General features: G+C 42.9%; 2 protein-coding genes across 2 annotated transcripts; one reads left to right on the top strand and one right to left on the bottom strand.

The window, feature by feature from the left end:
• Positions 1–1,571: 1,571 nt before the first annotated feature.
• On the bottom strand, positions 1,572–6,363 carry med21 (mediator complex subunit 21). The gene is made up of 4 exons (XM_080518369.1): positions 6,308–6,363; positions 5,947–6,061; positions 4,280–4,380; positions 1,572–2,296 (listed from the first exon to the last, which is right to left on the bottom strand). The coding sequence occupies exons 1-4, from the start codon at positions 6,347–6,349 to the stop codon at positions 2,117–2,119; spliced, it is 438 nt and encodes a 145-aa protein (XP_080374495.1). The 5' UTR covers positions 6,350–6,363; the 3' UTR covers positions 1,572–2,116.
• A 46-nt stretch (positions 6,364–6,409) lies between these two features.
• On the top strand, positions 6,410–11,834 carry fgfr1op2 (FGFR1 oncogene partner 2). Its single transcript, XM_080518367.1, has 7 exons — positions 6,410–6,692; positions 7,232–7,282; positions 7,675–7,811; positions 8,242–8,359; positions 9,473–9,615; positions 9,708–9,821; positions 11,237–11,834. The coding sequence occupies exons 1-7, from the start codon at positions 6,617–6,619 to the stop codon at positions 11,372–11,374; spliced, it is 777 nt and encodes a 258-aa protein (XP_080374493.1). The 5' UTR covers positions 6,410–6,616; the 3' UTR covers positions 11,375–11,834.
• The last annotated feature ends 5,141 nt before the right edge of the window (positions 11,835–16,975 follow it).

Here is a 16,975-nt window from a genome sequence, read left to right as displayed (position 1 = left end):
GGGAAATTCTACATTCCCAAATCCCATGTATGACAATTCCTATTTCCGTCTCGACATTTCCAGCGTTTGTCACTGGTCCAAACTAATGTTTTCTTAAGGAAATGCCTGAACGCCGTGAACATTTAAGTGTCGCCCTGCAGGCACTAAAGCAGATAAAACTCCATAAAGTGCGATAAGAGGACAGTGATCCCTGTTCTTACGCTAAAACCACTTTCGATTTGACATTTGTTGACGACATCAGCTCCTTTAATCCACGAGAAGCTGCTTAATAAAACAACGTAAAACACGTTGGCGCAACCTGACGGAAAAAAAAACAAAAAACACAAAGGAGAAACGCGAAACCGGCCCACGTTTAACCCTTTGATGCCCAACCTGCCAGTTCCTACACTCTTCCACACGTGGGCTCAAAAAATGACCCCAATTCAAATCAATGCGTTTTGGCAACATACTGGGTTGTTATTCTTCAAAATCTTTAAAACAAAGACTTGCACTATTTCCATATTCCAGGTATTCCTCAGAAAACACGTTTGTGAGATGAGGCCCTTTGCGTTTTTATTTAATTTTTTTCATTAATTTGAAGAAATTGCAGTTTTTGTATCACGACCCCCCCACTGTTCCTATGGAATCTTCTAGGAAACTTTAATTCTTAGCAACTCTGACAGTCCCACTTAAACATGTGATGTCAGTTTTATCCAGCAACGTACACGTAAGTATTATCTCCATTTGTGAACTTATTTTTCATTGACAGATTGTGATGATCAAATGTGGAACAGTGGGGGTCGTGATGCAAAAACTGCAATTTCTTCAAATGTATGAAAAAATAAATAAAAATGCAAATGGCCTCGTGTCACAAACGTGTTTTCTGAGGAATACCTGGAATATGAATATGTGACTTTTCATTTTAAAGATGTTGAAGAATAACAGAAGCGTTCCGTTCGGCCGGACTCGGTAAAGTTTCCCCTCAAAACAAGTTCCCTGGTCGTAAATCTCCTTATTTGGACGGGACAAGTGCTTCTAACGGGAGGGAGGGAGGGAGGGAGGGAGGGAGGGAGGGGTGATGTCAGGTGGGCGTTTCCCCGTGAACATGTCTGGGTGTGGCGTCCAGCAGGACCAGGCTGTTTTTATATTTCTCACGTCAATGTGGCGGCGACACGGCGACTATTTTTAGGCTCCGGCCTGTAAAGTCTCTGGCCGCCGGCCCGAGAGCCGCGGAGCTTCAGGCTTCATGGATTTAGACGGCAGAGGCACATTTTTAAGGGAAAAAAATGTCAAAAATGTCAAAAATCCCCAGACGAGAATGTTAGTTTTCGATAAACATGCTGACTCGGCTCATTTCGTCGTCTCTGTTTTGGTTTTTCTCGACCTGTTTTTGCCTCCCAGGACATGATGAAATAATAAAACGACCCACTGAGATCATTTCCTCAAACGAGCTGCATGTTTCTCACTGGAACCTTTTAAAAGTCACATGAAAACCACGTGGAGGTGGAATTAGTTTTCAGTTTTCAACACATACGAAAAAAACCAACAAGTAGGTGATGAATTGTTGAAGGTTTATTGTAAAAAAACGCCTCACTGGCTGTACAGAAAGTCTCTTTTCGAAACATCGACGAGGAAAACAAACGAGTAATGATGATAATTTACAAAAACTAAGTGAACAACACAAACTGTACATCAAACTTACAGCTTCTCCAGGAGGAATCCTTGAAATCCTCACGAAAAATGTGAAAAATGTAAAAAATTCCCAGAGGAGAACGTTAGTTTTTGATAAACATGCTGACTCGGCTCATTTCGTGTTTTGGATTTTGGTTTTTCTCGAGTTATTTTTGCCTCCAAGGACATGACGAAATAATAAAAAAAACAAAAAAACAAGTAGGTGATGAATTGTTGAAGGTTTATTATAAAAAAACGCCTCACTATCTGTACAGAAAGTCTCTTTTCGAAACATCGACGAGGAAAACAAACGAGAAATGCTGATAAATATTTACAAAAACTAAGTGAACAACACAAACTGTACAAAACGAGACAAAGAGATATTTTGCAGTTTCAGCTTCTCCACCACGAATCCTTTAAAAACCCCCCCGGCCCCGTCCAGACGAGCGCCGCCGCGCCGCGGAGGTCAGGCCTCGGCGGGCGGCGGCTGTCCGGGGGCGCCGTTGCGCGTGCGGAGCTGCGACTGTGCGATGTCGGCCAGCGCGCCCTGGATCTTCTCCAGCAGCACGTCGCCGCGGTAAACCACCTCCTCCAGCCGCGACGCCGCCTCGTGGTTCTCCTCCTCCAGCTGCCGCAGGCTGGCCGCCTGGCGTGGGGGGGGGGGGGGGGGGGGGCAGACGGGTCAACACACCGGAGCTTCTGGGGGTTTTTAACCATCGTTTTCTACAAAGGTTAAGGCCTTTTAAGCAGAAACGCCCTCGTCTGGAGCAGCAATGTGAAGGATTAAAGTCAAGAATACTGGGTTGTGGAGAAAAAAGCTCATTTAAATTAACCCGGGAAAAGATTCAGCGCAGAAAAGTTGAACTAAATTAACCCTTGAGTGGCCTTGGGGGCAGAAACGTCCACTAGGAGTCATTTCTCCTCTTAATTTGACCAGAACTTTCACTGTTTTGGCTCAAATGACATGACTTTTGCTGAGGAAGCTTCACTTTTACATGCAATTTACAAAATTTTATTTAACATTTTTCACTCGGACAATAATACATTGTCGGCAAAAAAACTTCCTTATGTGGTGTTGGTGGCTGTTTTCATCCACGAACTTTGACGTAAAATTATATCAGAATAATATTTTTTTCAACTTTTTTTGCATAATGTAACTGTAACAACATGTAAAAAAAATCCAATATCCGATCACATTTTATATTGAAAATGAGTCATTTTGGGTGCATTTCTTCCCATTTCAGTGCCTTTTTCTTCTAAATGGGCATTTAAAGGGTTAATTTTGAAAAAAAAATGTTAACCCTTGTGGCCTTGGGGGCCAGATAAATATTTATCAGATAAATATTTCTTCAAAATATTTTTGTATAAATCTGTTAATCAACTTCAGTCCTGATCAAAACTACCAAATATAAAAAAATCAAAAATCAAAATGAACCTTTAAATGCCCATTTAGAAGATAAAGGCACTGAAATGGGAAGAAATACACACAAAATGACTAATTTTCAATATAAAATGTGATCATATATTGGATTGTTTTACGTTATTACAGTTACATTATGCACAAAAAAAAATTCTTCTGATATGTTTCTACAGGGGTCAAAGTGAGTGGATGAAAACAGCCACCAACGCCACATAAGGAAGTTTTTTTTGCCGACAGTGCATTAGATAGATAGATAGATAGATGACTTTATTAATCCCTGAAGGGAAATTGTTTTGTTGCAGCATTCTGGTTTATAAAATACAATGGAATAGAATATAAAAAGTAGGGAATAAAAATATACAAATATAAAATATATACATTATTGACCGAGTGAAAAATTTTAAATCACATTTTGTAAATTGCATGTAAAAGTGAAGCTTCCTCAGCAAAAATCATGTCATTTGAGCCAAAACAGTGAAAGTTCTGGTCAAATTAAGAGGAGAAATGACTCCTAGTGGACGTTTCTGCCCCCAAGGCCACTCAAGGGTTAAAATCAGGTTTTGCATCATGTTAGAGGAGACGGTTCTTTTTTCCAGGTTCATTCCACGTTTAAATATTTGTTGTTTTGTTTTAATTTCACAAAGGTGCAGCCATGTTTTCCTGTTCTTGGGCGTGTCGTAATAATTTAGAGTGGAATCAGATCCTTCATCTGTGTATTACTAATTATCGGTGTGAATGTTTTGTGGAGATTAAACCGTCACGTTCACACGAACGTCAAACATGTTCTGCTGGGGACGATGTGAACGTGTCGAACACCAGTAGGAAATTAACTGAATAAAGAAATTGTTCTGTTTATGGTGCCGATCAGCAGAAAACCCTCTGTGGGTGTGGAGCGCCCCCTGCTGGGCCAAACCTCAAACTGCTCTGAGCCTCTGGACCTGAAGGGTCTGGATGCTGCCTTGGATTTTATTACATTCATTTGATCATATATATTTGAACACAGCACTTTATTAACCTTACTGCTGCAGTTCTGATGTTTGTTTTTTAAATATATATATTTATTAATTAGCATCCATACAATTAAATATCAAGGTGCCTTAGTAGTTCTGATGTTTTATGTACAGTTTTTTCCAGCTGTTGCAGCCAATTTATATATATATATATCGTTTGGTTGGGGGGTGATTGGGGGGGGGGTGTGGGGGTGCTGACCTGCAGGGTGGCTGTGGACTCTTCACTGGGGAGGGAGTCGATCAGCACGTCCACGTCTTTGGCCGTTCTGGCGATGAGAGCCGCGAAGAGCTGGGCGTATTCTGGGTGGTGTAGGAGGAGAGAGAGGACGGAGGTGGAGGAGAGGGAGGACGGAGGTGGAGGGATGAGAGGACGGAGGTGGAGGGATGAGAGGACGGAGGTGGAGGGATGAGAGAGGACGGAGGTGGAGGAGAGAGAGAGAGAGGACGGAGGTGGAGGAGAGGGAGGACGGAGGTGGAGGGATGAGAGGACGGAGGTGGAGGGATGAGAGAGGATGGAGGTGGAGGAGAGAGAGAGAGAGAGAGAGAGAGAGGACGGAGGTGGAGGAGAGAGAGAGAGAGGACGGAGGTGGAGGAGAGAGAGGACGGAGGTGGAGGAGAGAGAGGACGGAGGTGGAGGAGAGAGAGAGAGAGAGAGAGAGAGGACGGAGGTGGAGGAGAGAGAGAGAGAGAGAGGACGGAGGTGGAGGAGAGAGAGGATGGAGGTGGAGGGATGAGAGGACGGAGGTGGAGGGATGAGAGAGAGAGGACGTAGGTGGAGGGATGAGAGAGAGAGGACGGAGGTGGAGGAGAGAGAGAGAGAGAGAGAGGACGGAGGTGGAGGAGAGAGAGAGAGAGAGAGAGAGAGAGAGGATGGAGGTGGAGGAGAGAGAGAGAGAGAGAGAGGACGGAGGTGGAGGAGAGAGAGGATGGAGGTGGAGGGATGAGAGGACGGAGGTGGAGGGATGAGAGAGAGAGGACGTAGGTGGAGGGATGAGAGAGAGAGGACGTAGGTGGAGGAGAGGGAGGACGGAGGTGGAGGAGAGGGAGGACGGAGGTGGAGGAGAGGGAGGACGGAGGTGGAGGAGAGAGAGGACGGAGGTGGAGGGATAAGAGAGGAGGAAACACACAAGTAGTTCACGTTACACGATTATCTCCAATTCACGTTTTATACCTGATCTAAACCAGTGTTTTTCAACCTTTTTGAGTCAAGACACACGTTTGTCTTTGTAAAACTCTGGAGTCACACCTCCACCTGAACATGTTAAAAAGTTAAACTCTGTAGCCTCTATTAACAATATAAAGTCTTTCTCATCACAGTTTTATCAACAGGAATCCAGTAAATCCAGAAAGCAAGGACTTTTTTTAATAGTGCCTCCCTCAGTGTGAAACCTGGACCTGATGGATGAAGAGCTGAGATCCTGGTTTTCAAAAACTTCTCCATCACTGTCACTGACACAGTACTTTGATACAAGATGGTAGCAGGAGGTGGAGATGAACCACACTGACGTCTGTCACTTTACATTTCACCGGCAAAGTTCTGTGCTGCCCTCTAGTGGTGGAGAGTATTTATACATGATTACTCTGTGAGAGCAAATGTTTTTTTTAGGAAAAAATGTGAAATGTGATAATTCCCCACGACTAGATCTCGCGGAAACACCAGTGGTTGAAAAGCACTGATCTAAACCATCTGGGAATGGAGGTTTTGCAACTTGTTTTTGTAGTTGTTGTTCACTAGGTGTGTTGTTCATGTGAGGCCACTTGTGCTGAGAGGAAAGGCGGATTAACAGTGAATGCAGTACTTTAATTCAACCCAGATTTAAAGTTTAAATTGCTTGTAATTCGACACATCACACTGGGCAGACCGACCTTCAGTGGGGTTTGCAGGCTGGTCCTTGTTGATGGCCGTCTGGATGTTGTTGAAGGACGCAGGCGGAGCACACTGCTGCAGGACCCCGATGGCATTGCAGAACTGATCGGCGAGCTGAGCACAGAGGGACGAGAGGCACTTTTTTACAGGAACGATCTGCCTTTGGGACGATCTTGTTTATAGGCCTGTGTTGATGGTTAGCCGCTAGCTGGTTAGCCACGCAGCCATGTCACACCGCTTCCTCACTACAATGGGGTTTCTACTTGTGAATAAACACCAACAACAGATTCCATAACACCAACGTTTTTCATTTAATTGGCACTCCTTGCTCTAATAGGCCGTTTTAAACAAGTAACTTACTGAATTCACGGCGTCTTGAAGCTGTGTCAGCCGGTCCGCCATATTTCCTCCATCAACTCTCGCGAGACCTCACGTGACCTCTCGCGAGAGTATGACGCAGCTGGGAAGCTTTGAGTCGCTCCTATGCTAACCTGTCAGCTACTTTCCCCAACAAACAACTCACTTCCCGGCAAACTACAGCAGTGTGTGACTCTACAGCTTAATTTTTTATGTTGGTTTGTTGTTTTATTTTTTGTATATAAAAGGAACGCAGCCGCCGCGGGGACTTATCGCCGCCCCTCGATGGGGTCTTGAGTTAGCTTGTGGCTAATGTTAGCTTCCAAACATCAACAGGAAGTAACGACCTCGTCCTTTTCGATGTCTTCTTGCACTTTGAGTTCTCCAGGTAGGAACATTTCTCTCCCACGTCTTCATCTTCCAGGAGAAAATGCTTCAGATGGGAGTCAGCGGGATGTACTAACTTATCTCCCCGTGTGGGATTCGAGTCGCTCTGCTCGGCGGCGTGTGAAGAGTTAACAAGTGTGTAAATTAGAGATTAAATCATATTTTAACGTGTTTTTTAATCTGCTGATCCATCAGAACAAGATGTGGTTGTTATTAATTTCACAGCAGCTGCCATCCAGGTTTCTGGAGAGAGTTGTTAGTTTTTCATTCATTCGTGAGTCTTAATTTAGTCAGAAGAGCCACATTGAGATTAATAATCTCTTTAACAAGTGTGTCCTGGAAAATTAGTCATAGAATAGAAGTGCATTATTCCCAGAGAGAAAGTCCTTCAAAGTGAATTGAAAGTTAAATGTCACTACAGGTTTGCATAATCAAACAATAGACACTTTGGAAAAGCTTGTCGAGTTTATTGTCTCTGGTCAAACAGGCTAAGTGTGATTTATTTTATGTGTTTATGTTTTCACCTCTGTCTCCCTCCAGGGGAAAATCACCCTTCGTTCGAGGTGAAGAAGTGGGGAGGCGACGACTTCGGTGAGGAATATTCTTCTTTCCACTACCTGATCAGCATCCTCTATACATCTTCTATACATCTATACATCTTCTATACATTTCTTCACATTATCTTCCATACGTTTATCCAGAGAGACGGGATGATGATGATTTGTTAATTTGACTAACTTGCCACTGAATCGCTTACATTATCTAGTATTTGTTTTTAATGCTGCTACTGATGACTGATTTTACATCATATTTAATGTTAATTTTGTTTAGTTAATAGCCGAGAACCTCATGTTTCACTATAAGCCGAATGAGCGTATTAGTAAAACATCATTATACTGTTTTGTCACGTTAATAGGAATCTAGTTTTGGGCTCTCCTCCGACCTTTAGTTTCCCCGAATAACAGTTTTGCGCTTTGTTGCAGGTATGAACTGCACCCTGGAGAAGGTCCTGGCAGACGCCAAGTCTCTCGTGGAGAGGCTGCGTAACCATGACAACGCAGCCGAGATGTTGATCGAGCAGACGACGTCTCTCAACAAGCGGGTGGACGCCATGAAGCAGGTAGCGTAGCGTCACGCCACGTTGAAATTGTAAAAATAAGTTGGTAATGGGGATTTATAAAAAAAAAACCAGAATGTAGTTTCCACGGTGCAGAAAAAACGTCCAAGTTACATAAGTTGTCTGTTAAATCCCCCAAACTCCCCCTGGGAGCATCAGCTAAACAATTAAATGGTGCACAGACACTCGAAAACGCCAAACAGTTATTCATTTCCAAACATTGCAAATGACACATAAATCAAACTGTTAATCCACTTCAATTAACCACAAACATTTTAAATGATTAACTTATTACATTATTGCCCGTATGAACTGAAATACCTGTAAAAATGAACTGCATTTAGGCTCCTGCACAGATTGTTTGGATGTAAATTTAAAAAAACAAAACAAATTGAGGCGTTTCCCTTTGTAAAGACTGGTTTCCTGTCCGCAGTACCAGGAGGAGATCGAGGCGTTGAACCAGGTGGCGAGGCACCGGCCGCGGTCCAGCCTGGTTCTGGGGATCCAGCAGGAGAACCGGCAGATCAGAGAGCTGCAGCAGGAGAACAAAGGTGGTTCTGGGGTTTTATTATTACATATATGGAGATAATGGAGGGTTACAAGTGATGGAGTAACACAGAATAATTCCACGTGACATTTATCACCCACAATTAAAACATAGAGAATATTGACAAAATATATCACTCAAATTACAATAAATATAATAATAAAAAAAAAAAATATATATATATATATATAAGCAAGAAAGAATGCAACTAGAATTCACAATAGAGGTTAAACTGAAGCGTGCAATACATAAGTAAGTAAAATGTATTTATATAACACCTCTGAAGATCACAGGGTTCTTCTTCTTTTCGTAATTTATTATTTATTATTTATTTTTCTGAACCTGATAACCCTTAAAATTTTAACAGTTTCTTTATTCACCTTTTGAATTTTAGAAATGTAAAGTGCATTATAAACAACTATTATTATTTATATTTATTATTACTATTATTATTGTTAATAATAATAATACATATAAAAATATTAATATTTATTATTACTATTATATTTTTGTGTATTATTGTATTATGGATTATTATTCATAATAATAAATATAAATACATATTATTTCTGTTTATTATTACTAATATACTTTTGTGTATTATTGTATTATTTATTATTATTGTTAATAATAATAATAAATATACTACTATCAATATTGTACTTGTGTGTATTATTTAGATAAATATTATTATTATTTATTATGACTATTATGCTTTTGTGTATTATTATTATTATTATTGTGTTATGTCTTATTATTAATAATAATAATAATAATAATAAATAGAAATAAATATTCTTTATATTTATTATTACTATTATACTTTTGTGTATTATTATTATTATTGTATTATTTATTATTATTAATAATAATAATGCATTGGTTTTATATAGTGCTTTTTTAGGCACTCACAGACGCTTTACATTTCGTTATTCATTAATTCCATACTGGATGGAGGTGAAGTACGTCTGTCGCCACGGAGAGACTGGCAGACACTGAATTATTTAATTATTATTATTCAATAATGGTCAATAAAAGCAGAAACTAATCAAATCCAGCTGGATCTACGTATGACTAAAACCAGGGGAGTAGGAACAACTAAGTGTTTCCTGTGCAGAGTTGCGGACGTCGCTGGAGGAGCACCAGTCGGCGCTGGAGCTCATCATGACCAAGTACCGGGAGCAGGTGTTCCGCCTGCTCATGGCCAGCAAGAGGGACGACCCGGCCATCGTCACCCAGCTGAAGGAGCAGCACACCACGGTAACCGCCTCGCTCGTCCCGTCACGGAGAGAGAGAGAGAGAGAGAGAGAGAGACTCTAAACTGCTTTATTGTGACGTCGCCGTCGTCGCAGGAAATGCAGGCGCACATAGACAAGATCAACGAGATGGCGTCGGTGATGAGGAAGGCCATCGAGGTGGACGAGGGGCGGGTCTGTGAGGACGAGGAGAGGATCAAGCAGCTCCAGGTGAGAAACAAACAAATAAATAAAAGAGCGAGAGAATTGACAGGTCAAAAATACATTTAATAGTCAAATTTGAGCTTTTGTTTTGGCGGTCTTCAGAAAACAAAACAGAACAAACGTTCAATTGGCTCTCTGGATAATGTCACACTGTTTAGTTTTGTTTTTGTAACTAATGTTACTATTTTTACAATACACATTCAATATATTCCACACACAAGTTTTATATTATATATATATATATATATATATATATATATAATATAAAATTGCCATCCAAGGTAAAATTGATTCTCTTCTTTCTTATACTGACTAATGATACAAGATTTCAAAAGCTTTTTGAACTGGTTCATATCGGCCCTTTATCCAGTTCCAGAATTTGTCGTTGCACTCGTCCTTTTCAGCGTCGTTCCGTCTTTAGCCATCGTTGTTTTTCCCTCCTGGGTCTCCGAGTTCCACTCTTTCATTTTGTTTTTCCCTCCTGGGTCTCCGAGCTCCACTCTTTCATTTTGTTTTTCCCTCCTGGGTCTCCGAGCTCCACTCTTTCATTTTGTTTTTCCCTCCTGGGTCTCCGAGCTCCACTCTTTCATTTTGTTTTTCCTTCCTGGGTCTCAGAGCTCCACTCTTTCATTTTGTTTTTCCCTCCTGGGTCTCCGAGCTCCACTCTTTCATTTTGTTTTTCCCTCCTGGGTCTCCGAGCTCCACTCTTTCATTTTGTTTTTCCCTCCTGGGTCTCCGAGCTCCACTCTTTCATTTTGTTTTTCCCTCCTGGGTCTCCGAGCTCCACTCTTTCATTTTGTTTTTCCCTCCTGGGTCTCCGAGCTCCACTCTTTCATTTTGTTTTTCCCTCCTGGGTGTCAGAGCTCCACTCTTTCATTTTGTTTTTCCCTCCTGGGTCTCCGAGCTCCACTCTTTCATTTTGTTTTTCCCTCCTGGGTCTCCGAGCTCCACTCTTTCATTTTGTTTTTCCTTCCTGGGTCTCCGAGCTCCACTCTTTCATTTTGTTTTTCCCTCCTGGGTCTCCGAGCTCCACTCTTTCATTTTGTTTTTCCTTCCTGGGTCTCAGAGCTCCACTCTTTCATTTTGTTTTTCCTTCCTGGGTCTCAGAGCTCCACTCTTTCATTTTGTTTTTCCCTCCTGGGTCTCCGAGCTCCACTCTTTCATTTTGTTTTTCCCTCCTGGGTCTCCGAGCTCCACTCTTTCATTTTGTTTTTCCCTCCTGGGTCTCAGAGCTCCACTCTTTCATTTTGTTTTTCCCTCCTGGGTCTCCGAGCTCCACTCTTTCATTTTGTTTTTCCTTCCTGGGTCTCAGAGCTCCACTCTTTCATTTTGTTTTTCCCTCCTGGGTCTCCGAGCTCCACTCTTTCATTTTGTTTTTCCCTCCTGGGTCTCAGAGCTCCACTCTTTCATTTTGTCCCCAGCTGGAGAACGAGGGCCTGCGGGAGCTGCTGGGCATCAGCCGCGAGGCGTTCCTGGTCCTGAAGAGAGACGACCCGTCCGACAGCACGTCGCTGTCGCCCCTCCTCACCAGCGCCGACGCCAGTTTGCGAAAGAGTTAAACCCCGCCCCCCCAGAGCCCCGCCCCCCCCGGCCCCACGACTGCTGCCACTATAGTTTACAGCCTGTTCAGTCTGTTGCCACACACCACCTCTCTCTCTCTTTCTCTCTCTCTCTCTCTCTCTCTCTCTCTTGTTTTTTGGTTCGTTGGCGTAAATGTGATGTTTGCTAGCCGTTAGCATGAGAGCCTGCGGTGCCTGCAAAGATTTTGAAGTGTGAATGAGCGAACAGAAGGGCTCCACGTCAAATAAAGTGCGTCCACACCCAGTCCGCTTGTGTTTTGTTGTTGTTGTTGTTGTTTTTTGTTGTCTTTTTCTCTCACTTCTCTCCGGGAGCTTCCCCTTTTCTCTCGTTTCACTGTTTGTGCTGCAACTTCTGCCACTTCTGGACAAAGTTAATGACGTTATTTAGACTTTTCTTGGCAAAATATGTGAAATATGAGTGAATCTTTTTCTTTTTTTGGCTCAGTTCCACTTGTATGAGTGCTAATCTCAGACTGTCAGTGACGACAGGAGATGAGTAAAAGAATTAAATAACCTTTACTTGTGTTTAATCAGGATGCAAGCATAAAAAAACATGTTATAAAGGTATTTTTTGCAAAAGCAGTCGTCTGAAGTGGTTCCTATTTATCTATTTTAAGAAGATGTCATAAAACTAGAGCTACACTTGGTAGAAGACCTTTGCAGGAACCAAGTTGGCATGATAGCCCTTAGCTCATTGATGCTAACTAGGTCGGTCAGATGGCTACAGCTTATCATCTTACAATCTTAATACAGTTTATATATATATATATAAGAGCTGGTTCCGGTGAGGTACAGGGTTTGGGCCAAGGGGTCGTGGGTCAATAGGTGGAGGGCAAATAATCTGTATTGATCATCACTGCTTTTGTTATTTGGCTGTTGGGTAAAACTGCATCGACATTAAGAAAAATTAAACAAAAATAAAATAGAGTAATTTTTGGGATTTGCAATGAAAAAGTTTCTAAAGGGGTTGCGATCAAAAACATTATACTTCTTCTTATCCCCCCCTTTTTAAACATTGCAGTAAAATTGGAGTGCGGAATGTGTGTGAGTGTATTTTTTTAAATTCTTTAGTTTGTTTCTCTTGTTTCTTCTTTTTTTTTTGACATATCTGTAAATAAATAAATAAATAGATAGATAAATGATAAATAAAAAAATACATAAATAAAAAAATAGATAAATAAATAAATACATAAATAAATAAATAGATAGATAAATGATAAATACATAAATAAAAAAATAGATAAATATATAAATCAATAAATCAATAAATAAATAAATAAATAGATAGATAGATAGATAGATAGATGATAGATAGATAGATAGATAGATATGATAAATAAATACATACATAAATAAATAAATAAATAGATAAACTGTCTTCGAGTTATGTTATTCCTCCATAACAAATATATAATCACGAGCGGTCGTCGGACCGAATAAGAGGGCGGAGCCAGAGTCCCGGCTGTTGCTAGGAGACCGAGCTTTGTTTTGAAGCGGGACGGGAAGTATCGCGAGATCTATGACGGGATTTGCGCGGAGGAGGAGGAGGAGGAGGAGGAGGAGGAGAAAAAGAGAGGGAGAGAGGGAGAGAACTTCCCTCCACTTCAGTCCAGCATGTCGTTTTCCCTCCTCGCGTCGCTCCTCCTGCTCAGAAACGGAAGATTCCGCGGTTGACGATGATTTCTGTCCGCGGCTGAAGCGGAGAAGCGAATCGCGGCCGCCGGCAGGATGTACGGTTGGGTTTGGTGTCCGCTGCTGCTGCTGCTCGGCTGCGGGCGGCAGGTCGACGCTCAGGACGAAGGTCAGTTCTCCACTTTACTATTCAACTATTCCGCTTTTTAATCTAGTCTGGGTTATTGCGACTGAACTGAAACTGTCAGATTAATACGTACACAGTGTATCGTGGCTGTTAGTGGAGCGCGTTTGTTAATAAAAGGCTTATTATCGTCAGATATTGTATTGAAGTTGGGTTCTGTTGTGTAGTTTACTTTACATTTATTCTCTTTAAATCATCACACGTTGTTTTCTACTGACGTCATTGATTATTTACATCGATTTTCAGGTGAACTACTTGAAAGTTTATTTGACAGATGATGATGGAGTTAAATAGTTAGAGGCTTCCAGCTGATGTTTCCACCTCTGGACAACAGCTGCTTTATCAGGAAGAAGAGCAAGGCAGCATGTCAGCTGGGCTGGAATCGGACCTGCAACCTGCTGCCAGGATCCGGCTTGTAACCGAGAGTTTTTTACTCTCGTACCAGGAAATATTAAATGTAACTCAAATAGCCGTCTGATCGCCGCCTGTGAGCAAAGTTGGGACTATTTTCTGCTCCTTTCGGATTCAAACTCGTCTTTTTTAAAGTTTAGCGGTTTTGACGACGCGGCTCGGGGAGCTCGTTTATTACGGTTTTAGTAAAATAGAAAAGAGCAAGCAAGGAGGAACGTCACTGATGTACGCAGATTTTGTTTTTTTCCATGTCGTCAGTTATCGCATTTTTCAAACGGCAGGATCAATTAACCGTTTCATCGCCACACCCGTAACTGAGGTTAAGGTTTCAGTATAAATATTGACATATTACCGCGTTCCGACGACCTTCGGTGTTTTATGTCGGTGTTTTTCAACCTTTTCTGAGCCGAGGAAAACCGCCACTCGAAAATGTTAAAAAGTGAAACTCTGTAGCCTCTATTAACAATATAAAGTCATTTATATAAAGTTTTATCAACAGGAATCCAGTAAATACAGAAACCAAGTATTTCCCAATTTCTTTTTTTAAATTTTGACTCACTCGGTGTGAAACCTGGACCTGATGGATGAAGTGGTGGAGATTAGCCAGACTGTCACTTTACATTTCACCAGCAAAGTTCTGTGCTGCCCTCTAGTGGCGGAGAGAATTTATACAGTATTACTCTGCAACACACAGCACAGTGGTTGAGAACCGCTGTACCAAACATTTGTACGCCGTTTCTCTGTTTGTCGCGATGCCGTTGCCAGGGAGACGCTCCTCACGTCTGTCCTCTTGTCCTCTTGTCCTCCGTCTCAGGCCGGGTCGTCCTCCCGCCGGGGACGTTCCAGAACGTGAGCGTCGGGCCGAACCAGACGGTCGAGGCGGCGGCGTCCCGGATCCCCGCCGCCGCCGCCTTCGTCACGCTGCAGTTCCACGCGCAGCGCCGCAACGCCACGCTGTCGCTCACCAGGGTGAGAGAGAACACCCCCTACTACCCCCCCTAACCCCCTACAACCCCCCTACAACCCCCCAACCACCCAACCCCCCCACCCCTCCAACCCCTCTACCACCCCCCTACAACCCCCCCACCCCTCCAACCCCTCTACCACCCCCCCTACCAACCCCCCCAACCACCCAACCCCCCACCCCCCTACCACCCCTACAACCCCCCAACCACCCAACCCCCCTACAACCCCCCCACCCCTCCAACCCCTCTACCACCCCCCTACAACCCCCCAACCACCCAACCCCCCCACCCCTCCAACCCCTCTACCACCCCCCTACAACCCCCCCAACCACCCAACCCCTCTACCACCCCCCCTACAACCCTACCAACCCCCCTAAGCCCCCTACAACCCCCCCACCCCCCCTACAACCCCCCCACCCCCCTCTACAACCCCCCCCACCCACTGCATTTGACCGCTCTGAACACGTTTTAAAGAAAGGTTTTATTTAATAGCAGTTATTTTAAAAGAAAGAGAGAAAGCAAGGCTGCGCCGCGGTGTTAATATTACTAAAACACTTTAATTCCCGTGAAATCCATTTTCCTCGCGAGTCACTTTGATGGAAAAAAAACACAAAAAAATAAAATTCCGGCCGCCGTCACACTTTTCACACTTTTCACACTTTTCACGCTCGTCCGGCCGCTGAAAGGCGTTCTGTATGTTCCCCCGCGTCACGCGGCCGACAAACGGGATTTTCTCGTCGAGTCGTGACGAGACGCGCTCAGCTGACGCCCCGGCGTCGCCACGGTAACGGGATGGAGACCAAACCTGCTGACTGGTGGTGAAATTAGCTGAGGAGCTCAATCAGTCACCGTGATAACAATCCAACTTGGTAGTTTTATTTTGACAGTCACCATGATAACAATCCAACTTGGTAGTTTTATTTTGACAGTCACCGTGATAACAATCCAACTTGGTAGTTTTATTTTGACAGTCACCGTGATAACAATCCAACTTGATAGTTTTATTTTGACAGTCACCGTGATAACAATCCAACTTGATAGTTTTATTTTGACAGTCACCGTGATAACAATCCAACTTGGTAGTTTTATTTTGACAGTCACCGTGATAACAATCCAACTTGATAGTTTTATTTTGACAGTCACCGTGATAACAATCCAACTTGGTAGTTTTATTTTGACAGTCACCGTAATAACAATCCAACTTGGTAGTTTTATTTTGACAGTCACCATGATAACAATCCAACTTGGTAGTTTTATTTTGACAGTCACCGTGATAACAATCCAACTTGGTAGTTTTATTTTGACAGTCACCGTGATAACAATCCAACTTGATAGTTTTATTTTGACAGTCACCGTGATAACAATCCAACTTGATAGTTTTATTTTGACAGTCACCGTGATAACAATCCAACTTGGTAGTTTTATTTTTACAGTCACCGTAACAACAATCCAACTTGGTGGTTTTATTTTGACAGTTACCGTAATAAAAATCCAACTTGGTAGCTTTATTTTGACAGTCACTGTAATAACAATCCAACTTGGTAGTTTTATTTTGACAGTCACCGTAACAACAATCCAACTTGGTGGTTTTATTTTGACAGTTACCGTAATAAAAATCCAACTTGGTAGCTTTATTTTGACAGTCACCGTGATAACAATCCAACTTGATAGTTTTATTTTGACAGTCACCGTGATAACAATCCAACTTGGTAGTTTTATTTTGACAGTCACCGTAATAACAATCCAACTTGGTAGTTTTATTTTGACAGTCACCGTAACAACAATCCAACTTGGTGGTTTTATTTTGACAGTTACCGTAATAAAAATCCAACTTGGTAGCTTTATTTTGACAGTCACTGTAATAACAATCCAACTTGGTAGTTTTATTTTGACAGTCACCGTAATACCAACTTGCTAACACTCTGATTTCACGGCTGCTTTGAAGCGCCGGTCGCGGTTCGTCACACTTCAGCGGCCGACGCTTTGCATCAAAGAGCCATTCAAGCGTTTTCTAGGAAACCAGACGGTTTAAACGGACTTTGTCGGACTCGGAGGGACGGAGATCGTTTCTCTGCGACGCTCCGCGAAGCGCTGAAGCAGCTAAGCTATAAATAAATATAAGTAAATATAAATAAACAAATAAACGTTGATATTACAGGCGTGTTCCACTGGACCAGAACCTGCTTCTGCTCCGGGGGGATGAATGAGGCTTTGTGAGGTCGTCTGACCCTCTGAGAGACGTCAGTCAGCTGATTCGCCGGTCATGAGGGGAGGGGGGGGGTCTGGAGGAGGGGGGGGGGGGGGGGGGGGGGGGGGGGGGGGGGGTCGGGGGGTGTGGCGTCGGTCCAGGAGCCTCTCAGGCGGTCCAGTTCAGGGTTAAAGAAACAG

Source organism: Blennius ocellaris (assembly GCF_963422515.1).
Source record: "Blennius ocellaris genome assembly, chromosome: 22".
Classification (NCBI taxonomy): domain Eukaryota; kingdom Metazoa; phylum Chordata; class Actinopteri; order Blenniiformes; family Blenniidae; genus Blennius; species Blennius ocellaris.
Note: the sequence above shows the minus strand (reverse complement) of the source record. Positions and strands in the feature narration are given on the sequence as shown.